The sequence below is a fragment of the Ictalurus punctatus genome, chromosome 7, assembly GCF_001660625.3.
Source record: "Ictalurus punctatus breed USDA103 chromosome 7, Coco_2.0, whole genome shotgun sequence".
NCBI lineage: Eukaryota > Metazoa > Chordata > Actinopteri > Siluriformes > Ictaluridae > Ictalurus > Ictalurus punctatus.
Window position 1 is genome coordinate 18,815,764 of NC_030422.2, and position 19,075 is coordinate 18,834,838.

A 19,075-nucleotide genomic window follows, 5' to 3' on the forward strand; every position below is an offset into this window, starting at 1 on the left:
TGTTGTTGGTTGCTATATCACATTAAAGGTGAAAAACGACCTTTATCTTGGTTTCATTTTATATCACATAAACCTGCAATTTTAATAGGGGTATGTAGACTTTTTATATCCACTCTATCAAGGTATGCATGTGCTGTCCATAAACAGTAGCACATGTTGAATATTGCAGTATCAACAAAAATTACAAAGTATAAAACCAATAGTCAATCAAGACGCTTCTAATATTTATTAGATAACATGAACACTTTCAGTTTGACATGTCTGTGTGTGTGTTGTGTAGTTTGCCTCCACCTGCTCACCCTGCAGCTACCCCTGAGCACACAAAAGAGCCACTGGAATACATGCGCAAAGCCCAGGTACAATCTTTCTCTATCAGTCTCCACATTCACTCCTCTTTTCTTCTTCGAATCCCTCTGTGCTCACTTCACATCTGCACCACTGTGTGTTCGCGTGTGTGCTTGTGTGTGTTTGTGTGTGGGGTTTTTCACAGGCATGCTGGGAGAAGAGGATCCTGAAGAGTTTGAACAGTATGTGTACTGAGTTGGGGGTTCCACTGGCCCGCAAGGTACAGTCCACACAAAAATACTCATGCTAGAACTACAGCTCTAACTCCTCATGGAACCATGTTTAATTCTTATAGAACTAAAGCTCTAACTTGTCATAGGACCATCACTTTAACTTTTTATATAACCAAACCTCTAACTTCCTATAGAGCTATGTAAGTTCCTACAGATCAAAAGCTTTAACTTCTCATAAACCCAAAGCAACTTCACATGGTTAGAATTTAGAAATTAGAACTTTGCAAGTTCTCATGTCTCACAAAACAAAAGTTCTACTTTCTCATAGAACCAAAATCATGACTTCTCATAAAGCCGAAGTTCTAACTTGTCATAGAACTATATGTTTAACTTCTTATAAAACCAAAACTTTGATTTTTCATAGAACCTAAAGTTCAACCTAGTCATAGAACCAATGCTTTAAATTGTATACATTATAAATGTAACCTTATGTACATATCCTTATATAATCTGTAACTGCTCATACACTCATTGTATGTTAGGAAAGAATACACATTAAATAGGAATAGAATCGAAAAAAATGTCTAAAAAATATATACAATAGTAATAGAAAAATAAGAATAGAAGTAGTAAAAAAAAATAAAAAATAATAATATATATGACATTTATTCCACAGCGGCCTGTTGCAGAACAGAGACATTTAACAAACAAATGGAACGAGATGGGCACAGATGAATCAGGTAACACATACATATGATCTCATTTTTAGTTTGCTTTTATCCGTGCACATCAATGCAACACTTAGACAATCCTAAAGCCCTACTTTTAAACATGACAGCTTTACACGTGACTGCTTTATCTTAGGTTTTTTTTTTTTTTTTTTATTGCTATGGTATACAGAAGCATCACCAAACACAAAAAGGATGTGACAAAACATATGGACACCAAACCCACAGTCAGCTTTCAACATTTTTCCCTGAATGACTTGAATGCCGAGTTCTGTTTCTTGTGTGTCGTGACAGGGTTACACAGTCTGTAGGAGGTCTATAAAAGGCACATAATGAAGTTCAAATTGAACCATTTGTCAAAACATTTTTGAGATTCCCACCACCTGTCATGCAAAAGTTCTGATTTTGAATATGATTTTTGATTATTACAGTGTAATGTAGTGTATTCTGCCACTGTACATTGTGGCATGAGATTTGTGCGCTGTCTTTTTTGTTGATGTGTGGAGAGTGGAGTGAGTTTTCCAGACCCCGGTTGTAAAAGAGTTTGGAAACTTCAGAGGGGTAATGCTTGAATAAATAAAGCATGAGTACAATTTTAGACTGTCTTCCCTTGTAAAAAGAAAAAACAAACCTGTGTTTGAATCTAATCTTCTTATTTAGGTGAATTACAGTACTGTTTGTTATTTGCACAATTGGCTGTTTAATTTGCAGCTGCTATTTGATATTACTGTAAATTATAGTTTTTGCAAATAAAGCAAACCTTTTTCCTAAATCCATGCCATCTATATTTACAGATGTGGTCAGGGTTGGATAAATGGAAAATGGTCTGCACTTATATAGCTCGTTTTTTAACCTTAGCGGTTCTACACAGCGCTTTACACTGGTTCTCATTCACCCGTTCACACACACACTCACACACCAATGGTAGCAGAGCTGCCATGCAAGGCACTAGTTTGCCATCTGGACTTGGGGTTCAGTGTCTTGCCCAAGAACATTTCGGCATGTGGAGTCATGTGGAATCGAACCGCCAACCCTACGATTAATGGACAACCCGCTATATCACCTGAGCCACAGTCGCCCCAAATACTGAAAAATGATACTCAAGTATAAATAATGTATCAGTGTGTCAAAAATGTATTCAAGTCTAAAAATTGCTTTTAAATGTTCTTAAGTATTAAAGGAAAGAGTAAATGTTTTTATCTGATGAAATTAAGTAACGTCAAGTTTTAATGTGAAAACTAGCTTTTATTACTTATATATAACTGTTATAAGCAACTGTACTGTCATGCCTGAAAACATCATTCCATGTCTGTAAGTTTGCTGGTCATATGCATGACTAATGCTAGAAATTAATCAGAAGTAAAATATCCTGTAAATAACTATTTGCCATTAGCTAGAATTTGAATTGCTACCTAGCCAGTTACATTAGCTACTGAAATCAATACTAGTCTAATCTAGTATTATTATCATTTATTTGTTGAGGAAAATTATCCAATATTAGGTATCTGTGAGTGGCAAAAGTATGGGAACCTTTGCTTTTGGTATCTGGTGTGACCCCCATGTACAGCAATGCATGGCAAGCAGTTCTTGGCCAGATGCAGCAAAACAAGTGCACGTAATCCATCTAATGAAGGTTAGGACGGATGCAAATGCAGATAAGCGTTTATACACGAGACAATAGTGAGGCCAAGAAATAGGCAAAGGGTCAGGCGTTGGCAAACAGGCATAAACTGGGCAAGGCTAGAATTGAGAACGAGGAACAAGATCAAGGAACATGAAACAAAATGACGAAAAGAGTATAATCGTTTGGTATGGTGATAACACTAATACTTCACAAGGCCATTGTGTTCAAGCGGTCTCTTTATACAGTGGTTGTAAGTGCTGTGAATTTGTTGCAGGTGTGTGTGATTAGAATGAATGCGATTGTTCTGGGAATTGCAGTCCATGGTGGCCATGTTTGTAGACCACAGTGCAGGATGGGAAATGTAGTCACTGGTTTGCTGTGATATGAAAACAGGCTCAAACCATGATACTACCACCACCATGTTTCACAGATGGGATAAGGGTCTTATGCTGAAATGCAGTCTTTTCCTTTCTCCAAATATAACACTTCTCATTTAAACCAAAATGTTCTATTTTAGCCTCATCTGCCTACAAAACATTTTCCTAGTAGATTTCTGGCAAGGCCACATGATCTTTAGCAAACTACAGAGGTTCAGCAATGTTCTTTTTGGAGAGCAGTGACTTGCAACCCTGCTATGCATACCAATGTTGTTTAGTTTTCTCCTGATGATGGACTTATGAACATTAACATTAGCCAATGTAGGAGACCCGGGGTTCCCCGGGGTTCCTTTGCGACCTCGCAGATTATTACACGTCTTGCTCTTGGAGTGATCTTGGAGGCTAGCAGTGCTCTTGAATTTCCTCCATTTGTACAAAATCTGTTCGACTGTGGATTGGTGGAGTCCAAACCCTTTAAAGATGGTTTTCTATGCTTTTCCAGCCTGATGAGCATCAATAACTTTTTTTTTTTTTCCCCTGTAAAACCCAAGTAAAATATAAACACACCAAAATATTATTTAACTATTGTAATGATGTACAATTACACAAGCATTTTTCCACTTCTGGATGTGGCTATGTGTTCATTTCAAATAGGATTTTATTTGAGCCTGATATAAGCTACTTAATGGATACCATTGGAATCGTTTACCTTTGGAAAGGTCGCCTAAAAATTTGTTGAAAAACTGCTGAAAATTTATTTAAAGCCTAATTTAAAGCTAATTGTGTTGTCCATGTGTCAGACAGTCCAAAATGCAGAATTCAGTGCTACTGAAATAATAAACGTGCAACTATATTAGCTGAGGACAGAGAGGACTCAACTCCAAGGATGTGAATGTTTTCAAGTGCTTTTTAGGATTTTTATGTTCACTACTTAGCAACAAATGATCTGCTACTCCAGGTCAAGTCTTTTTTATCGGAATATCATTTTAGTATTCAGTTTTTTAGACATTGGTGTCTAATGGTCTTAATGGTAGTGTGTGTGAGTGCAAATGAGAAACGGAGGTGATGTGACAGGAATTAAAACCCATTTCCATTTCATATTTAGAAAAATGGGTTGCTTTTACATGATGAGCTGAACATAATCTCTGACAAACGTAAAAATATGATTCTTTTTAATTTTTAATATTGAGAAAATGCGTTTTGACCATTTCAAGTAATGGAAACTAATTTTATATGTACTAAACATCTATTCACCAGAGGCAGTGTGTGTTCTTTGCTCTGGCACTGTGCAAAGTATGCAGTAGTAGCATCAGGATGGTCATTTTCTGTACCAACAGAGTCTCTGACACTCCTTTCACACATTAGTATTGCTACCTCCCCATGTGTGTATGACTGTATCCCCCTGTGTTTATTTTTCATCCTCTGCTTGTTTACAGTTCTCTTGTGGAATATAACAGTGTTATCACTCCACTGCGTGTACGATAACATTTGCAGCTGTCTGCTGCACACTGGCATAAACAGCTTAGCTTGTGAAACCGGAGTATATCCAGACTGTTGGAATGAGTCCCGATAAGCAGCACTCACCTCCCAAAACCACTGCCTACCTCTCTCTCTCTCTCTCTCTCTCTCTCTCTCTCTCTCTCTCTCTCTCTCTCTCTCTCTTTCTGTGTTTTTCTTTCATCTTGTCTTGAGTATAAAAAATAGAACATGACCACTGGAGAACAGATTCCTTACACTGAGTTAGGTTTATCATTACCATATCAGTTATTTAATACTTATTGTATTAAGGTAGTGTAGCATGTAAAATATATTGCTTAAACAACCTATTCTTATACAAACCTGTTTTTAGAATAAATATGTTATTACTGTCTAAACATTACAGTTCTCCATTTGCAGATCTAAGCAAGTTCAGACCTGTATATGCACCCAAAGATTTCCTAGAGGTGAGTTTCTTTTGATTAAGAACATCTGCAAGTGTTAAAGAGACTGGGGGACATGGGTTTGAAATTGCTGATTGGATTCCAGGAGGAAATAGCCCGAGAGATGCTGTCTGTGATTGACAGGCACAGATACATGCTTCCTGATGACAGGATGTTTTCTTCATGCAAACCCACTTTCCTTATGATTACCAGTGATAAATGTGCCATATCTACATGCACACTGTTTCTATGGTCAAAGCATAATGTTGTGTAGGCAGGAATGAAGGAACGCTTTAAATTATGTGACCGTAAACCAATAAACAGAATAAATCATATTATTATATTACTGCACATGCAATATGTGTTGCATCTTGTGAAATAAGTAATGTAGCTCGTTAATGGACAATACAGTCATGTGAAAAATAAGTACACCCCATGGAAATGGTTGGTTTTGTTGACATATTTGGACAAGCACACATTTGATCCACTTTGAAACAGTGCCTATTAATAAAGGTAATGCACTCTATCACATGACACATACAATTTACATTTTGTAGTAATTTTCATAATTTAAATTAACAAAGCAACAAAAAAACCCCAGATCAGCCATATGGAAAAAAAAGTAAGTGCACCCCTACATTTATCACATCTTCAGATCTATAAAATTAGAGTCAGGTGTTCACGATTGGGTGCCAGTGATTAGAACCTGCTTAGGGAGTGCAGGTGGAACCTGACTTATTTATTTCCCTCTCATATCTAGCGTCTTGTGTTCCCTTTGCTATTGAGGTGTGTGGTGTCATCATGCCAAGATCTAAAGAGTTCTGTTAGGCCTTCAGAAAAAAAGGTTGTGGATGCCTATGAGTCTGGCAAGAGATTTAAAAAGATCTCCAAGTTATTTGAAATACATCATTCCACTGTAAGGAAAATAATCTACAGATGGCAGAGATTTAAAACAACTGCCAGTTTGTCCAGGACTGGCCGTCCCAGCAAATTCAGCCTAAGAGTAGACCGTCTGATGCAAAAAGAAGGCTCCAAGAACCCCAAAATTTCATCACAGGATCTGCTCGTAAGTCTTGCAGCTGAAGTGCATGCTTCTACAATCAGATAGAGACTGCACAAATTTGACCTGCATGGGAGGTGTGCCAGGAAAAAAGCCTTTGCTTTTTCTACAGTCTAAAGACTACAGCTTGCTGATGAGCATATAGGTAAATACCAGGCCTTTTGGAATAATGTGCCCTGGACAGATGACTCAAAGATGGAGTTGTTTGGCCACAGACCAAAGACAGCTTTTCAGGAGAAGCACCTCATACCAACTGTGAAGCACGGTGGTGGAAATGTCATGGTTTGGAGTTCCTTCACTGCCTCAGCGACTGGACAGCTTGCTTTTATTGATTCAACTATGAATTCTGCATCATATAAAAAAGTGCTTGAAGATAATGTGAGGCCATCTGTCTGAAAGTTGAAGTTGAACCCATAGCAGGTTAAACAGGATAATGACCCTAAGCACACAAGCAAATCCAGCAAGGAATGGCTCAAAAACAAGAAATGGAGGGTTATGAAGAAGCGGGGGTTCTGCTAGTTCTGCTAGTTCTGCTAAAGGGGGCAATACTAGATTCTGAGGCCAAGGGTGTACTTACTTTTTCCACAGAAGAACATCACATCTATTGATATTTCTATTGAATAAATAATTGAAAAAATCTAATTTCCCTTGTGGGTTTGTTCAGTTATATCAACTTCATTAAAAAACACTGTTTCAAAGAGGATCAAATGTTTGCTTGTCCAAATATATATATAAAAAAGCCAACAATTTCCATGGGGTGTATTACATTTTTTTTAATCATGACTGTATATGCCCAATTGACTTCTTTTGAAGATGTTGATTAGTCTGAAGAACCCCAATCATGACTGTAGCGAGGTGCTCACAGCCAGGAGCCACTGGGGACTTATTCAGATCTCCCTCAATGTCCGTGATATCCTACAGATGGTGAGGGTTTTTATCTCCTCCTTTTTCTTTCAAATTGCTATCTTCCCCATTTTACACACAGTGATCAGAATAAATCTTCCTTAACTGCACAAAGCAGAAAACTCATGTCCTGCATGTGTTTTTAGAGAGAGGCTTATCCAGAACTGAGCCTGAACTGCGGCCAACTTGGAATAGACGATCATGCACATGTCCCTCCAGGTACTCCGTCATTCTGCCCATCCATCTGCGACTGGCTTGTCGTCTAACTTCTTTTGACCTGAATCCATCCAGTTCTTTGTCTCGTGCAGCGTAGTCATTTAAAACATGTCCTTGAGATCACAGCACAAAATGAAAAACAGTCTCTCTGCTCTTTCGAAATGCTGCACGCATTGTATTTAGTTTATATTTACCAGTACTTCATCAATACTTCAAAAACAGGAATTCATTCTAGTGATTGTTTGTTATTTTTGTAAATCCCCTGTTTCTTATAGGACACCTAAAGAAATAGTGAGTATTTGGTAGCTGGACTGTAGTTACTGTAGGACTTTAAATGATGATATTATGTATAAAAACCAAACAGTGACCCTTAGTAAATGATTTCTGTGAAATTACAAGTAAAGGTCAGAGAATAAAAACTTCTATGAACAGTATTACAAGTTTTATACTGATTCCTGGTGGGTTTATCCAAAAATTAAAAGCACTGCATATGAACAAAAAGATCACTTCTTGTATATAACAGTAGTTATATGATTAGTGCCTACAGTATTTCTACTCTGTCACACAAAGTGCTTACTGTTTACTCTTTTTTCTCATCTTCACACAGATTTGTTTGAAAATGAACACCTTCATATTGGAAAGAAAGGTAAAAAAAATAAATAAATCAACAACAAAGCACAAGGATTACATAAATCTGTTCCTAAGTGACTCTTTGTTTAATAGCTGGTGTCATGTCAGTATTTTGCTGAGAGTATTTGTGTAATGTCTGTCGTCCCAGTTTTAATTATACATGACACAGCTGGTTACCTGGTATTTCGAAAAGAGAGCAACCAGATATGCCTTTTTTTAATTTTTATTTTTATACACAATCCTCTTTAGACATACACATGTGCATCACACTCGTACACTCTCTCTCTCTCTCACTTCTCTAACATACTCATTCATTTTTTAAATACACAAGAACAACATACACATAGCTTCAGCTCTCTCATCTTATTAATAATACAGAGGAGAGGAGGAAGAGTGACTGTGTGTTTATACTGGTTCATTCTGTTGTTCATACAGTCCACGAAAGTGAAGTGTATAGATTAACTTTATAGCGCTCACGTACCGTTTTTAAGACTGTATGTATGAGAGTGTTTTTCTGTGTGTTAGTGTTGAGCGAACAGGACAGCGTATCCGCTCAGCACTACAGCAGACAGGGATGTCCCACTGGCCTTCGAGCGCAGCTATGGGCTCTGATCCTCAATGCCACTAATGAACCAGAGGTAACACATATTTCCTGCTACAGGTTTCCCTGTGCAGTTAAGCTTATAGTTAATAATCTAAGCAAATGTAACCATTGACAAAAAATACAGAGAGTGCCTTTGATATACGTAGTATGGAGATATACAAGTATATTCACTGCCAGTCAAAAACTTTTGAACACTCTATAGCTTATTGTTGGTTAAATAATATCATTTTAAATACTCTAAAATTAAATAAAGGAATAGTTATGTCAATCAGTAAATGTTTATTACTAATTGCTTATTGAAGAGAAATTTTAGAAATTACTTTTTGTATTATTTTTTTTTATAACAATCTAGAATCTAATATAATCTGAAAAGGACATGAGTCCTATCTATTATTGTCTTTTTATCTGTAGGTTTATTGGGTTTACAAAGAGTGCTTGCGTTTAATAAAGCACAAGAGTCTCATTAGGATCTGAGAATGACCAGTTAATTCCATAAAGATTTAAGTTTCTTTTAATTACTATTCCATGTCATGGTCTGTGATAATAGTAGTGATCCAAACTATAATAAAACAAAAGAAATTCCAGGTGTTTAAAAACTTCTGATTCAGCAAACATGTGGAATCAAAACTGAACTTTTCCCATTTTTAGCACAAAATGCTATGTTTGGTGGAAAGCTTTAAAAAGTTTTTTTTAAAACTGATGCACTTCACAAAAATCACTTACATTCTATATATAATAATTAATAAAGTTTAAAGTATAAAAATAATCAAATCAATCTTCACAGTAAACATTTCTTGTTCTGAAAAAGGAATTTATTTTCCCAATTCCATTCCAATCTTTGGATTCCAAAATGCCATTTATTACAGGATCCGATATTCAATGTGTTTTCTCTGATTTCCAGTCCACCATTTTTTGCTGGTATTTGTCCAATATTGATAACGGGTATCAGATCGATGCCATCTCTAGTGGAATCCCAACACTGATCATGGCCATGAGAACATCATCCCCACAGTGAAGCATGGTGCTGGAAGCATCATGTTGTGTGGATGCTTTTCATCAACTTGGACTGTGAAACTGGTCAGAGTTGAGGGCCAAATACAGGTTCATGCTAGAAGAAAATCTTTTCCAGTCTGCAAGAGACTTGAATATGTGGCAGCGGTTCACCTTAAAACAGGTACACTGGAGGAGGGGGAGGGGGGTGTTATGCAACTACTACTTATGCAACCAACAAATGTCTGCTTTAAAAAGAAAACAAAACAAACCATTAGGGCTGCACAATTAATCGGATATCGATCGCGATTGTGATGTTGACTGCCCACGATTAAATGAACATGATCGACTGCGATATTAACGTTTAAAGTTCATCCTCTGCTAATAGAAAACTCCGCTGCAGATCAAATCAAGCGCTTCCTACACTTACAGCTAATCACATAGAGCGGCGATGGGGTGACGTCATTTTGTAGTGCCTAAACCTGTAAACGGGTTTAGCATTTTAGCGCTCGAGCTGCCAGTTTATCTGCGAGGGAAAATCATGACATTAACATGATGCTAAATTGCACTACAGAGGTTGTCTGGGACATTAAACGTCATCACGCTGAACAGGAACAAACTTTGCAGATAAACTCAGGGCTCTACAGTGCGACCATTTCACTCGCATTTGCGACTGAAAAGTATTTTGTGCGAGTGTGAATAAATATTTATTCACACCGGTGCGAGTGACCTGTTCGGAGTTGTATAATACAATCGGAATAAAAATTACAGGAAGTCCAAAATGCATCTACACCGCGCAACAGTTACTTTCACACTGCTTTTCATCTCCTCAGTCAACCGAACAAGTGTGGAAATACTGCAGAGAAGCCATTATGATGATGAGTAACACTGAACATCATCTGCTTCTCTCAAATTCCCAATCTCATAACCACCATCTTTTATTGATCCCGCAAAATAACCTGAACTTTAACCTGCTCCTGTAGACATAGCGGCGTTGGGCGGAGTAAATTAATAATAATGCTAATGCTACAAGGTGGGTTTAATTCAAACTTCTTTATTAAATAATTCCTCACCAATCATAATCAAGATTAGCAACTGTTCGGAAGGAGTACGCTGCTGCTCTCCTTCACGCTCTTCAGTAGCTCAAATACATAGCGTATTCACTTCATTTAAACTCAGGATTGCCAGATATCACTAGAAAAGTCAGCTCCAGTTTCCATGTTTTGATTTAGTCCCCAAAACACAATATTATCAGCAGACATGGCAACATTGTACTGGGGGAACCCATCTAAAAAGAACAACTGATAAACAAACAAACAAACAAACAGAAAACTAATGAAATGTAAAGAAAGAAAATGTGCTTTGTTATAAAGAAATCATTTAATATAAAAAATAGATATTATAATAACTTCATAAAATATAAATAAAATGAGAAATAAAATAATGTTTAACTACTATAGGTTGCATTTAATATCATTTTGACATTACGCTTAGTAAGCTATTTCTTTAGAAAGCTTTTAGCCTTTTTCCTAATATGGGTCATGCTTGTGTTAATCTACTTTTAACTAGGACTCTTTATTGTGTAAGATATTTAAAAATAAATATTTTATGCTTGTTTATTTATCAATTAACCAACAGTATTTCTCATTGCTATTATTTTAACTCAATTAACAGTGACCATGAGCAGAGAGTTTACATTTAACTGTCTATGACAGACCTCCTGATTAAAGCTTAAATTTAAAAAAGATTGGTATCTGGATCGGTATCGGTCGAAAAATCCTGATTGGAGCATCAGTAATGAACACCGTTAAACTAAAGCACTTTGCATCTGACGGGTAAATAAACTCACCCAATCACATCCTATATGAGATTATTCAGATAAATACACAATATACACAGAGTGGTTGGGGAACTGACTCCAGCCAAGAACCATGACAGCGGAAAATTTTTAATACTGTAGCTTTAAATATATTTAAGAGGAGCAGACTTCAAAGACTGAGCATTGATGTTTATTGTATTTGTTTACAAGGTGGAACAGGTTAACGGTTGTTTTTTGCATACAGTCTGTAAAATGAACTGAAAATATTACATTTAGTTTATCAGAAGGTAAATTAATGTGTCATGGCTCACACTATGTTCCTAAATTCTGTCATACTTGACCAGCTCAAGTTTTGTCATGCCTACTTGTGTGTTATATTGTGGCACATTAATGTTACCATCTCTAAAAAAACAAACAAACAAACAAACAAACCAAAAACTTCAACTGTGCTCCTAATTGTTGTAATTAGGTGCACAAGTGCTCCTAAAAGAAACTGTCTTGCGTCTCTCCTCCTGTAAACACTGTTATTGCCTTTTCTGCATACGCCTGTATTGTTTTCATTTGGTTGCATATTGTTATATTTGATGCATATTTTCATTTGGTTGATGGCATTTTTATTTTTACTCATCCTATATTTGGGGTAAAATTTTAATTATATTTTGCTTCTATGAGATGCTACATTTTAAGGATCAGTCTAATTTGATGCCAAGATTTGTACATTAGCAGGAATGTAGCAAAACATGGAGGTGAAAGCACCGGTCTGTTTATTTAAATGTGAAAGTGCAATAAAAATATGTTTTCCCTAAAATCAATGAATAATCGTGATAAATAATCGTGATCTCAATATTGATCAAAATAATCGGGATTATCATTTTGGCCATAGTCGTGCAGCTCTACAAACCATTAATGTCTATGGCTCTCAGACATGAAAACAGTGACAGCAGAGTTTTATTAACTTTTAAATGTACATCACATTGAATTAACTGTAAGCTCCACAAAAAAAGACATTTCCTAATATCTTAAGATCTTTGAGCTTTACAATCTAAATCCAAACCTGTATATTCTTATATTCAGGTGTGTAGTGATCTGACACATTTCCTGTTAATTATAGGAATGTTTAGCCTGGTTTGACATGCTCTGGCTGGTTTCCTCTTACACTGTTTCATATCAGGTGACAAGACCTGTATTTGAGAGAACTCCGAAAACCGTTAACTACTTTTAAGTTTTTTTCCTTTGGTGAATTACAGTGCTGTTCTGACATAAACCAGACACTTGATGTCTGTGATTTATAGGTCTGGATATGAGCAAATTGTACCATCAGTTTTCCACATCTTGCTTTTTCATGTTCATCCTTCATTTGCTGCCAAAGAAGAACAGGAAATGTTCTTTGTTACTTCCTGCTCCCTGTTTGTCTTTATGCTTTGGCCAAGATAATAGATATCCTGATTACCTGTAATTCTCCTGACGTTGCAAGACTTTTTAGTGTGCTATTATCTGCAATTATATGATTGACTTGTTAGAAAATTAATGTTAATCATAAAGTTGGCCTCCATATCTAATATTGAGTCCTCTACATGTATGTGATTGGAAAGGTTGTCCAGTTATGTATAGGTGATTCTATAATGTACTCTGGTTGTTTATTCTATTTGTTTTTAATTGCTTTTGGGGAAAAAAGGGGGCAGCTTTAAAAGGTGGTAATGTTTGTCAGGGAATTGTGGGTAATGCTTTCAGCCACTTTAGATTCTGACCTCACAATTCTTTCTAAAAAGACAAATCACAGCATCTTCAGGTTTAGCTTTATGGTATTCCATCATTCAGGTTCAATTCAATTACCTGCCTTTTCTTTATTTTGCTAGGACATCATGCATTATGAGCAACTGAAGGCAGCAGTCATCCACCATGACCTGTTGGTGGATAATCTAATATATAAGGTACACATGCAGACACTCATACACGTTTGAGAAGGTTTAAAAGGTGCAGTTTATTCAGTAAAAATAGATTTTGTGGCTGCTTGATTTATATGACGTTTTAGGCGAATTATAATTTTTTTTGTCTTTGCTTAAAGTAGGCCTTTTTAAAGTTTCTTTATTAGGTTTATAGTTCAACCAAAGTCTGGAGTCATGTGTTGTTCCAAGGTCATGTTTTCTTGAAATGGCTCTTTTAATGTATGAACGCAGATTAGATCTGGACAAAGGTTACAGTGCCTTCCACTAATATTGGCACCCATGGTAAATATGAGCATAGAAGGCTGTGAAAATTTGTCTTTATTGTTTAACCTTTTGATCTTTTGTTAAAAAAAATTCACAAAAATTCTCTGCTGTCATGGATATCATTGCAACAATTGCAAATATACACACACACAAAAACTTTGTTAAATATAGGTATGGCAATTATTGGCATCCCTATGAATTCATATAAAAAATATATTTGAAGAATCCCATTTATATTTAACATTTTTTTAGTACACCTGAGTGACTAGGAAAAGGAAATTGTTCAACCATGACTTCCTGTTTCACAGGGGTATAAATATGAGGTAACACAAAGGCCAAATTGCTTTAGTCATTCATAACAATGGGTAAGACCAATGAATATAGCTGTGATGTGCGGCAAAAGGTTGTTGAGCTTCACAAAATGGGAAGTGTCTATTAGAAAATAGCACAAACATTGAAAATGCCCATTTCCACCATCAGGACAATAATTAAGAAGTTCCAGTCAACTGGAAATATTATGAATCAACCTGGAATTGGACGTGTGTCTATATTGTCTCAGCGCACTGTGAAGAGGATGGTTCAAGTGGCCAAAAAATCTCCAAGGTTCACAGCTGGAGAATTGCTGAAGTTAGTTGCATCTTGGGATCAGAAAGTCTCCAAAACTACAATCTGAATTCACCTACATCACCACATGTTGTTTGGAAGGGTTTCAAGAAAAACCCCCTACTCTTATCCAGACAACTCAAGCATCTTCATTTTGCCAGACACTACTGGAACTTCAAATAGGATCGGGTTCTATGGTCAGATGAATCCAAAATTGAGTTTTTTGGCAATAAACACCAGAGGTGGTTGTGGTGCACAGAGAGAGGTAGCCATATGGAAATGTACCTCATCCCCACAGTTAAATATGATGGTGGCTCTTTAATGTTTTCTGGCTGTTTTTCTGCCAGAGGACCTGGACATTTTGTTAGGATACATGACATCATGGACTCTATCAAATATGAACAGATATTAAATGAAAACCTGACCGCCTCTGTGAGAAAGCTTATAATGGGCCGTGGTTGGATCTTCCAGCAGGACAGTGATCCAAAACATACATCAAAATCAACACAAAAATGGTTTACTGACCACATCCTGCCATGGCCATTCCAGACCCCTGACGAGAAACCCATAGAAAACCTGTGGGGTGAACTGAAGAGGAGAGTCCACCAGCGTGGACCTTGAAATTTGAAGGATCTGGAGAGATTCTGTATGGAGGAATGGTCTCAGATCCCTTGCCATGTATTCTCCAACCTCATCAGGCATTGTAGGGGAAGACTCAAGCTGTTATCTTGGCAAAGGGAGGTAGCACAAAGTATTGACTAAAAGAGTGCGAATAATTGTTGCACACATATATTTAACAAAGATATATTTTTTGATAAAGCTGTTTGACAAAATTGTTTGATATCCATGAGAGCATGTGAATACAATAAAGACAATTTTTCACAGCCTTCTTTGCTCATATTTACCAAGGGTGCCAATACTGTATGTGATAGAAACTATTAGAGAAATCACTTTACTAGATTTAAAATCACATTTTATTACTTCAGTATTAGTATTCTCTGTGGTTGGTAGTCAGATGTGATCTTGATTTAGATTTGTTAGGCAATTATCAAATCATGATTGATAATTAGCCTGATAATTGAGCAAAATATAATGCGTAATAAAATAAAATACAATGCAATTGTGCTTCTTTTCTGTTGATCTAAGGATGTGAAGCTGACTGCAAGTAATGATGACTATTACTTTGTATTTGAAGACTTTCTGTATCAGGTGAGCATTAGCTGAACTCACAGCACATGTCTTTTCCCAACATAAATACAACCTGCAGTTTAAAAAAAAATCTGGCTAGGGACCAACAAAATGTCCCGACAAGGACAAAACTGTCAGATATTCCTATCCCACCCCTACCAAACACACACACACACACACACACACACACACACACACACACACACACACACACACACACACAAATAATGTCTGGAAAAAACAAATAGTAATATGATCACATTACTTTTAGACTACTTCCGAGCGATGTATTTGACTTCATATATCATTGTAACCAATATTTTTACATTGCTTTAATAAAACAGTTGATGAAATTTATGTTCTTGCACACTGTATTTCTTTTCATAACTTTTCTTTTGCCATAGAGAGAGATGTGTGTGTCATGTTAACTTTTAAAGGACATCCATTCAAGCTCACATTTCTTACCTCATGATGATACGCAGAACATGCTGGCCTGCGCAGTGCCAAAAAGTGGATGAGCCTAAAATGTATTCAGTCACAGATAAAGACTCAGACATTAGGATTTTCATGGATTGTTTCACTTATAGTTAAACTCGATTTTTTTTTTTTTTTTTTTGGTGGCTTAAATATATCTGACCCAAATTCAGCTGTATGTAATTAATTCTGTCAGCGCTGATGGCAGAACCAACTCAAAAGATCAATCTGGTACTTAAAAGTACTAATGTGTAGTGAAACTTTAACACTGAACAGAAATAGAGAAATGCCGCAAGCGCAGATCCATCCCAGGCCACAGGCGTGAAATGATTAACAGCAGCAGGCTGAGCATAAATATTGGTTTTTGTACGAAGTTTCCGAGTAGATAAAATCATGTTGTCTTTTGATATGTTGTGTAATAGCAATGCTGTTTACAGCCAGTATTTCAACAGTTGAGTTGCACACGTGTTTCACTTTAATGCATGTACAAAATAATTTATTTATTTATTTACAAACTTTTTCAATAGGCTTTCTGTGCTTAAAGCATTTGATTAGTAAAAGCACTGAAATGACCGGCAATGCACCACCTGGGAAAAAAAAAAATTCTGTTCCTTTTGTTCCTATTATTAGAGATCTTGGGAAATGATGAATGACATCTGCTACTGGAGGCTGTGCATGTGATCTTAAGTACACCGCTCTTCAAATTGCACCTGAGCAATTTGCCATAGATGTAAAAGAAATCATTCAAAATAGAATTCAGTAGCCAGGAGACTTGGCTGTCTGTGTGTGTGTGTGTGTGTGTGTGTGTGTGTGTGTGTGTGTGTGTGTGTGTGTATGTATGTATGCAGTTTGTGAGGACAAAATGTACCCATAATGATAGTAATTCATGACAATTTGTGTGTTCTTTAACAGGTTCTCCTTTGTTTTTCTCGAGACAATGCAGTTCTGGAGCATTTTAGCTACAATAGTGCCACTCCTCCCAAATCCTACATCCAGGGTAATGTCCTCATAAGTGCATGTCTCTCAATTTGAGTGTGTGTGTTTGAATGTGCATTAGAGAGTGCATTAGTGTGTGGTGTTGTGCGTTGCCTGTATTAGAGTAACACAGTGAGTTACCTAGTTACATTATTATGTTAGATTATTGTGTTAGTGTATTACAACAAAGAATGTGTTAATTAAGGAATAAAACATAACTGAGCATACTATTATAGTATGGGAAAACGATCCACGACTGGGTGCTGTGATGTGGTGCAATGCGACATTGAGTTAGTGTTACCATGCCAACGTTATTATTATTTGATTATTATTTTTACTATAACAGCACATCTCGGTGTGTTTTACTCCTCTTATACCACAGCAGGTCGTCAACAGTTACTATTTTTAACAAGTCATGCATTTCACCAGTACTGTGGCTTAGAGGTTAGCACACTTGTCTCGCATCTCCAGGTTAGGGGTTCGAGTCCTGCCTCTACCCTGTGTGCAGGGGTTTCCTCCAGGTACTGCAGTTTCCTTCCCCAGTCCAAAGACATGTGTTGTAGGCTGATCGGCATCTAGAAATTGTCAGAAGTGTGTGAGTGTGTGTGATTGTGCCCTGCGACGGATTGACACCCTGTCCAGGATGTCCCCCGCCTTGTGCCCAGGGATAGGCAGTACAGAGAATGGATGAATGTCATTTTTTTTTTTTTTTTAACTTAGTAGTTAAAAAAAACAAGAAACGTCCTGTTATCACTTACATTATAGAAGCTACATTATGGAAGCTCCTCACTTTGGCTTGAAATTAACAAGACATAAATATGCAGCTTGTCATGTTGGAAATTATGTAGATAATCCAGCATACTAGTTCCTGAGAAATTAGCTGTCACTATACAAACGATAATGTATTGAAATTAGCGCATTAATAAGATCCTGTGATTTGCAGCCAGCACTAAGTGTCTGAGTCAAGCTGTAATAGAAATTTAATCAGCACCACCTTCGGACCAATCAGAATTGAGAATTCACCAGCACTGTGCTGTACTTTGTGTTGTGTGTCTTTTGTTTTTGTATCAGTTATCCTCCTAATCAATAAAACAAAATGTTTCCTTCAGGCAAGACTGGTGCAGAGGAGTTTGCTGTGGTGTATCCTCCGAATGGTACTTTTCAAGTTATCTATTCCCTGCTTTAAATATCTGTTTCACCCGTAATGGGTTTCTCTCATAGCCATAATACATAATCCTACTCAGTGCCGCTTTAACTACAGTGCAGCAGCTATTCAACAGCGACAACTCTCTCAACTGTTTTCTTTTAGGTGTTATCCCATTCCATGGCTTCTCAATGTATGGTGAGTTTGAAGACATTTCATTCTGTGCATTAAACCTGTGTCCCTGGCTACACTGCTCATTTGTGCAATTATGCAATCAGGGAATCATGTGCTCACTGAAACTGGACAGTTGAAGATTGGATAAAGTCCAGAAAACAGGTGATGTTTTTTTCCCCCAACCATCAACTGTCCAATTTCGGTCATGCTGTGCCAACTGTACGTTTAGATTCCTGTTCTTGGCTGACAGATATGGAATCCGATGTTGTAGCTCTTCCTCCTCAATGTTGGACACGCTGTGTGTTCTGAGCTGCTTTTATGCTCACCATGGTTGTACAGAGTGGTTATTTGAGTTTCCGTAGCCGTTCTATAAGCTCAAACCTGTCTGGCTATTCTTCTCTGATCTTTCATCAGCAAAGCGTTTCCTGCCACAGAACTGCTGATCACTTCTTGTTGTTGAATCTCTAGAGACTGTTGTGAATGGAAATTCCAGGAGATTTTTTGAAATACTCCAAAAATCCTGTTGTACCAACAATCGTGTAATGGTCAAAGTCACTGAGATCCCATTTTCTCCCCATTTTGTTTTTTTATGTGAACTGAAGCTCTTTTATCTGCATGATTTAATTCACTGCCCTGTTGCCACATGATTGGTTGATTGGCTGATTGCATGAATGAGCAGAGATTACAGGTGTTAGGTGTTATTAAATTGACCATTGAGTATATTCTGTGTGTGTGTGTGTGTGTGTGTCATGCAGTGGCTCCCCTGTGTTTCTTGTACAACGAGCCGTCTAAGCTGTACAGCGTATTCAGAGAGATGTATGTGCGCTACTTCTTCAGACTGCACTCCATATCCTCCTCCCCCTCAGTAAGCACATGTTACAGAATGTCTCATTATGTGGCTGGTAGGTGTGTTTTTCAA

General features: G+C 37.0%; 1 protein-coding gene across 1 annotated transcript in view; it reads left to right on the forward strand.

Moving 5' to 3' along the window:
* Positions 1-19,075, forward strand: part of tbc1d19 (TBC1 domain family, member 19) — a 33,982-nt gene that overhangs the window by 7,830 nt on the left and 7,077 nt on the right. The window contains exons 4-17 of the mRNA XM_017472266.3: positions 281-356; positions 491-565; positions 1,195-1,258; positions 5,144-5,190; positions 7,040-7,150; positions 7,276-7,348; positions 7,953-7,991; positions 8,501-8,613; positions 13,245-13,319; positions 15,348-15,410; positions 16,776-16,860; positions 17,948-17,992; positions 18,148-18,180; positions 18,912-19,021. Of these exons, the coding sequence (XP_017327755.1) occupies positions 281-356; positions 491-565; positions 1,195-1,258; positions 5,144-5,190; positions 7,040-7,150; positions 7,276-7,348; positions 7,953-7,991; positions 8,501-8,613; positions 13,245-13,319; positions 15,348-15,410; positions 16,776-16,860; positions 17,948-17,992; positions 18,148-18,180; positions 18,912-19,021 (1,009 nt within the window). The remainder of the gene's footprint in view (positions 1-280; positions 357-490; positions 566-1,194; positions 1,259-5,143; positions 5,191-7,039; positions 7,151-7,275; positions 7,349-7,952; positions 7,992-8,500; positions 8,614-13,244; positions 13,320-15,347; positions 15,411-16,775; positions 16,861-17,947; positions 17,993-18,147; positions 18,181-18,911; positions 19,022-19,075) is intronic.